The 6,472-nt window shown below is 45.9% G+C and overlaps 1 protein-coding gene across 3 annotated transcripts in view; it reads left to right on the forward strand.

Moving 5' to 3' along the window:
- Ctsk (cathepsin K) overlaps positions 1-4,527 on the forward strand; it is an 11,898-nt gene extending 7,371 nt beyond the window's left edge. For 2 of the 3 annotated variants that reach the window (XM_021196226.2, XM_029538090.1), the window contains 3 exons: positions 1,608-1,773; positions 1,959-2,064; positions 3,782-4,527. In XM_021196226.2, the coding sequence (XP_021051885.1) occupies positions 1,608-1,773; positions 1,959-2,064; positions 3,782-3,881 (372 nt within the window). In that variant the 3' untranslated portion in view covers positions 3,882-4,527. The remainder of the gene's footprint in view (positions 1-1,607; positions 1,774-1,958; positions 2,065-3,781) is intronic. The other variant, XR_003843727.1, reaches the window with a different exon arrangement.
- Positions 4,528-6,472: the final 1,945 nt, after the last annotated feature.

Genomic DNA, 6,472 nt, shown 5'->3' on the forward strand with positions numbered 1-6,472 from the left:
TCTCTCTCTCTCTCTCTCTCTCTCTCTCTCTCTCCCTCACTCACTCACTCACTCCCCTCCTCCCTCCCTCCCTCCCTCCCTCATTCTATCATACAGCACCAAGGTTTATAGACTGAAATCCTCTTATATCATGCTGATATTTCAGAGATGTGTCACTGCATCTGGTTGATTTGAGCAGTTTAATACCAGAATCATGTGGCAGAGAACAGATTTTGAGAAATTAAGGCACTTTAAGCTTAGACTGTCCCATCAACTGCTGGCCGTACTGTTGGTATTTAGATATGTGTTCTTTTAGATACAACCTTAGGGTGTTTAAGGTCTAGTATGTAGGAGGATGTGTTTCCACCAAGAATATAACAGTATCTCATACTGTGAGGCTTGCAAAGTGTGAGTTCAGAGCCACCTTAGACTAGATCATATACAGTCTCAAGAAGAAAGGAAAGAAGATGATGACAATAACAAGGAACTGGAGAGCCGGCTCACTGGCTAAGAGTCCTTGCTTTGTCTTACAGACAGCCGTAATCTAGTCCCAGTACCCACAATACCTGGGACGCTAACTCCCAGAAGAAAATGCATGCACACATTTGTGCATATACACACATAGGTGCACACACACCTATGCATACACAGACAGACAAGGTACGCGAATAAATACATGCATAGAAAGGAAAGAATATCTTTTTCTTCTAGACTCGGTTTTGTAAATTTTAGAAAGCAGGGAGTGACTTGAGGTTTTCATTTTTATTTTACACATTTTTGGGTGGGTGGGTGGATGGATGGATGGATAGATAGATAGATAGACAGACAGACAGATGGGTAGGTGGGTGGGTAGGTGGGTGGGTGGATGGACAGATGGACGAACAAACAGATAGGAGAGAATTTGAAATCTGACAACTGAGTTGAGTTCCTGAAAAGAGGAGTTACTTTTCATTTCTAGCCCCATGAATCTATCTCTATTAAAGATGCATAATGAAATACTGGTAAATAAATCTTATATGACATTTTAGATTCATTTTTAAAAATATTGGTGGGTAGAAGATGGGAACATATTAAAACAAGACTGTGTGTGGCTGGGTACACCGGGATTTATCATAATCATACTGTTTTGTGTATATGCAGTATATTGACATTTCCTATAGTGGTTTTTTGTTTTGGTTTGGTTTGTTTTTTGGTTTTTCGAGACAGGGTTTCTCTGTATAGCTCTGGCTGTCCTGGAACTCACTTNGTAGACCAGGCTGGCCTCGAACTCAGAAATCCGCCTGCCTCTGCCTCCCGAGTGCTGGGATTAAAGGCCTGCGCCACCAGGCCCGGCTCGGTGGGTGCTCTTAACCGCTGAGCCATCTCACCAGCTCAGTCTTTTTGTTTTTAAGGCAGGATTGTACTGTGTAACTCAGGCTGGTCCTGACCTCATGGCAATCCTCCTGCCTCAGCCTCTTGATTGCTGGGATTACAAGTGTACATTCCCGTACCTGGCTTCTTTTCATAGTGTTCTAAAACAGGAAGACCCAAAGACTAGTTGGTTGCCTCTAACATTGGTTGGATTTCTCACCGACTCATTGCCATTTGATTGACTCTGCTCTGATCCACCTTTGGGTATTATTTCCCAGGATGAAAGTTGTATGTATAACGCCACGGCAAAGGCAGCTAAATGCAGAGGGTACAGAGAGATTCCTGTGGGGAGCGAGAAAGCCCTGAAGAGAGCAGTGGCTCGGGTAGGACCCATCTCTGTGTCCATCGATGCAAGCTTGGCATCTTTCCAGTTTTACAGCAGAGGTGAGTTCCTCTTCCTGTAGAGCCCCCTCTTCTACGGTGTGGGTATGGCCCCAAGATGATTGAGTGCTTAATATTCACAGTCTGGCAGCTTCCGCAGTGCAGGCTGTTTCAGCTATAAATCCCGAGGCAAGGGATCCCACGGGCCTCCTATGTTCAGAGAACCTCATCCATAGTTTGTTTTGTAGGTGTGTACTATGATGAAAATTGTGACCGTGATAATGTGAACCATGCCGTGTTGGTGGTGGGCTATGGCACCCAGAAGGGAAGCAAGCACTGGATAATTAAAAACAGGTGACAGTGACCTTGTCAGTTGTGAAACTGACATGTGATGGGTGGACAGTAGTGCTCAAAGTGTATGCCGGACGCCGCCCCGGGCAAGATGCTTAGTAGCACACAAGCAGAGGGCAGATGTTTGTGTTGGTCTCTCGCAGCCCAGTCAGACTTAACTGACCAGTTCATTCCCAGCCGTCTCATTTGACCCAATGTTTTTGTTTGTTTGTTTGATTGGTTTTGAATTTTTGAGACAGGCTCTCCTGTAGCTCAGGCTAGCCTTGAGCTCACTGTGGCCCAGAACTCTTACCTTGTCTTACTCCACCTCTCCAGATCTGTCTCCTGCTTCAGTCTGTCCATACGCTGGATTTGAGTCACATTGTCATATCATATGGTACTTTCCCCATCTATCTTCCGTGTCACACCCTTCCACCATCCCACTATTCCCGTGGACCCAAAGTTGGCTTGTCCTTCAGGGTCAGCCTCTCTCACACACACACACACACACACACACACACACACACACACACACACACACACCAAGACAGGGTTTCTCTGTGTAGCCCTGGCTGTCCTGGAACTCTGTAGACCAGGCTGGCCTCGAACTCAGAAATCCACCTGTCTCTGCCTCTGCCTCCCAAGTGCTGGGATTAAAGGCAAGTGGCACCGCTGCCTGGCCTCACACACCTCTTACATCACGCTTTCCTTTCTTTCACCTCTCCTGCCTCGTCTATCCTTCTTCTCCCTCTGCTTTTTGAGACAGGACCTTATTACATAGCCCCTGCTGGCCTGAATGTGCTGTGCAGGCTAAGCTAGGATGGAACTCACAGAGATCTGCCTGCTTCCTCCTCCTGAGTAGTGCTGGAGTTACAAGCATGTGCTAACAACCCTGGCCTCCCTCCCACCCCCAACACAGGGTTTTCCTGTGTAGTTGTGGCTGTTCTGGAACTCTCTATGTAGGCCCAGCTGGCCTTAAACCCAGAGAGGTCGCCTGCCTCTGCATTGTCATCTTTGTCAGAGGCAGTCTCTATCACCTTTAAGACCTGTCTCCGTTTCTTCTGTTGCTGTGATAAATATTCTGACAAAACAGCTGAGGAAGAGAAGGCTTATTCTCCAGGTCCAGGGGATGGCACCATGGCAGGGAGAGCCGGGCAGCCAGAGCTTGCACCCGCTGTCATGTCACGTCACGTCTGTGATCAGGAGCAGAGTAGTGGACACGGTGGACGCAGGCTAGTGCTCTGCTCCGTTTCTCCATTTACGGAGTGCAGGATCTGTCCAGGGAATAATTCTCCCACGTCAATTAACAATTGAGATATTTCCCAGAGGCCCAACTCTAACCGATTCTAAATTCTGTTAAGTTGACAATTAACACTGACTGTTACAAAACCAACCTGGATAGCTTGCCTTCTTTCCATATCCTGACTTTATTTTTGTTTTTTGCTGGGGTTTTTTTTGTTTTTTGTTTTTTTTTTGTTTTGATTTTTTTTTTCAGACAGGGTTTCTCTGTGCAGTTCTGACTGTCCTGGAACTTGATGTGGAGACCAGATTGGCCTCAAACTCACAGAGATCCACCTGCCTCTGCCTCTACCTTCAAAGTGCTGCCATTAAAGGCGTGTGCTGCCACTGCGCGCGCACACACACACACACACACACACATCAGTACTTAGCAAAATACAGTAAGTGTTTTAAGGACTATATACATTATGATCCTATGTATTTTTCTTGATTGGTCCTACAGCTGGGGAGAAAGCTGGGGAAACAAAGGATATGCTCTCTTGGCTCGGAATAAGAACAACGCCTGTGGCATCACCAACCTTGCCAGCTTCCCCAAGATGTGATTCCAGCCAGCCAGCCCATCTCTTCTCAAATTCCTTCCTCCATGGTGCAAGATAATGGTAGTTTTGGAAGGGAATGGGCATGGTGCTCCTGAGAGGGACGCATCGATGCTAAGATTGTTTCATTTCTCCTCTCATTGGTGCTTCCAGTGACAGCTCTACTTCCCTTCTCTCTGCCTAGGGCCCTTTTCTTTGTGGACACAAGAGGGCATTTTCTGAGAGTTGTGGACTCTGTGCTGGTAGACACTGGAGACCTCCAGCAGGCTGGAGGACTAAGGTGACCTTCCCGAGCCCATGTCTTCTATATACACCAGTGCACATTTCAGTCTTCCACTGAGATGCACAAATCTATTCATGATTCTTTGACAAAGTTACATGATATTTAAAAAAGTGTTTTTCCTTCTTTGTATTTGAAATAAAGTATCTCATTGACAATTTAATAAAGAACACTGCCTTCATACTATGTTGGTTGTGGTGCTAGCCAGCGTTTATTAGGTACTTACTGTGTCATGAGAACCGTAAATTTCTGGGATAAACTGGACCTCAGCAGCTTCTCTCAGTGTTAAAACCGCCCATGAAGCTGGCCACCGTGATCTGTGCTTGTGGTCCCCAGAAGCTGGCCACCGTTATCTGTGCTTGTGGTCCCGGGAAGCTGGCCACCATGATCTGTGCCTGTGGTTCCGGGAAGCTGGCCACCATGATCTGTGCCTGTGGTCCCCGGATCTGTGCTTGTGGTCCCAGCACTGGAGAGGCGGAAGCAGAAAGATCACAGCAGTAAGGGAACTTCTGAAACCAGTTTTCCTGAGCTTGTTTTGTTTTAATTTTGAGATAAAGTCTCAAATGGATAAGGCTGTTCTCTCAAACTCAACTATGTACCTAAGCGTAACAACAAACTAAGCTCCTGGTCAAAACTTTTTTTTTTTCCCCAAGAAAACCAAAGCAGTCTCCTGTATAGCGTTTTCTGGCCTCCCATTCCAGATCTACAGGCTAGGGCTATGGTCTTTTGGGCGTCACTGTGTCACAGTGTCACAGTTTTAGACTCCATGGCTGTTCTGGCAGCGACTGTCAGCCTTTCTGAGGCTGTGACCCTTTAATACAGTTCCTATCTTGAGGTGACCCCAACCACAAAGTTATTTTTATTGCTTCTTCATAACTGCAATTTTGCTACTTGTATGAATCATAACGTAAACATCTGTGTTTTACAATGCTCTTAGGTGACCCCTGTGAACAGGTCCTTTGACCCCCAACGGTTGTAACCCACAGGTTGAGAGCCCATTGTGCTAGAGGATAAATTAGCACTACCCATTTTTCCATGTCTACAAGCACTGTTATCCCATGAGGAAGAGTTAACAGTTATTGAATATTTACTGTCATATACTCTTGTTCAAAACATTTTTAAATTTAATATAAAATTTGAATTTTTATCTATTTTATATTTATATGGGCATTTTGCCTGCATGTATGTCTATGTACCAAGTGCATGCCTGGTGCCCACACTGGCTAGAAGAGAGGGTCAGATCCCCTGGGATGGACTGTGGATCCTAGGAGTCAAACGTGAGACCTTTGGAAGAGCAGCCAGTGCTCTCAACCTCTGGGTCCCCTCTCCAGTGGCCCCTGCCATACACTCTTATTTCATTCTTTGTAAACCCCAACCCCATCCTTTTTTTGATATTTTATTTACTTACATTTCAAATGTTATCCCCTTCCCCAATTTCCCCTCTGCAAACCCCCTACTTTATCCCCTTTCCCCCTGCTTCTATGAGGGTGTTCCCTCACCCACCCATTCACTCCCACCTCAGTGCCCTGGCATTTCCTCCCACACTGGGACATCAAGCCTTCCCAGGACCAAAAGCCTCTCCTACCATTGATGCCAGATAAGGCCATCTTCTGCTACATATGCAGCTGGAGCCATGAGTACCCTCTGTGTACTCTTTGGTTGGTGCTTTAGTTCCTGGGAGCTCTGGGGAGTCTGATTGGTTGGTATTGTTGTTCTTCCTATGAGGTTGCAAACCCCTTCAGCTCCACCAGTCCTTTCCCTAACTTTTCCATTCCAGTCGCCATGCTCAGTCTGATGGTTGGCTGCGAGCATCCACATCTGTATTTGTCAGGCTCTGGCAGAGGCTCTCAGGAGACAGCTAGATCAGGCTCCTGTCAGCAAGCTCTTCTTGACATCTGCAGTAGTGTCTGGGTTTGGTGTCTGTATATACCAACCCCACTTTTTTGTCCTGTAAATGGACATGCCAGGTACAGTTACAAAGGTGGTTTTACACATTCTTCTTAATCTATGACCTCTATGAGTTTGAAGCCAGCCTGGTATCTATAGTGAGTTACAAGACAGCTGGGCTACATAATGTGATTATGGTTTAAGCTTACCCACCCAAAAATATGTGGACAGATAGTAAGTTATATTTCGGCCTAAAAGGATGAAAAAGTTAGTTCTAACTTGAAGAATGTCATGGGCTCCTAGGTTAAGCTTAAAAGGCTAAAGCAGGAGTTCAGAGCAAGGCTAGACACCATAGTAAGACTCTGCTCAAAAACCAAAAACTTTGAGAGCATAAATAATATTGCAATGGTAAAGTAGTTTGTGGTACACA

The sequence above is a fragment of the Mus pahari genome, chromosome 4 (genome assembly GCF_900095145.1).
Source record: "Mus pahari chromosome 4, PAHARI_EIJ_v1.1, whole genome shotgun sequence".
NCBI lineage: Eukaryota > Metazoa > Chordata > Mammalia > Rodentia > Muridae > Mus > Mus pahari.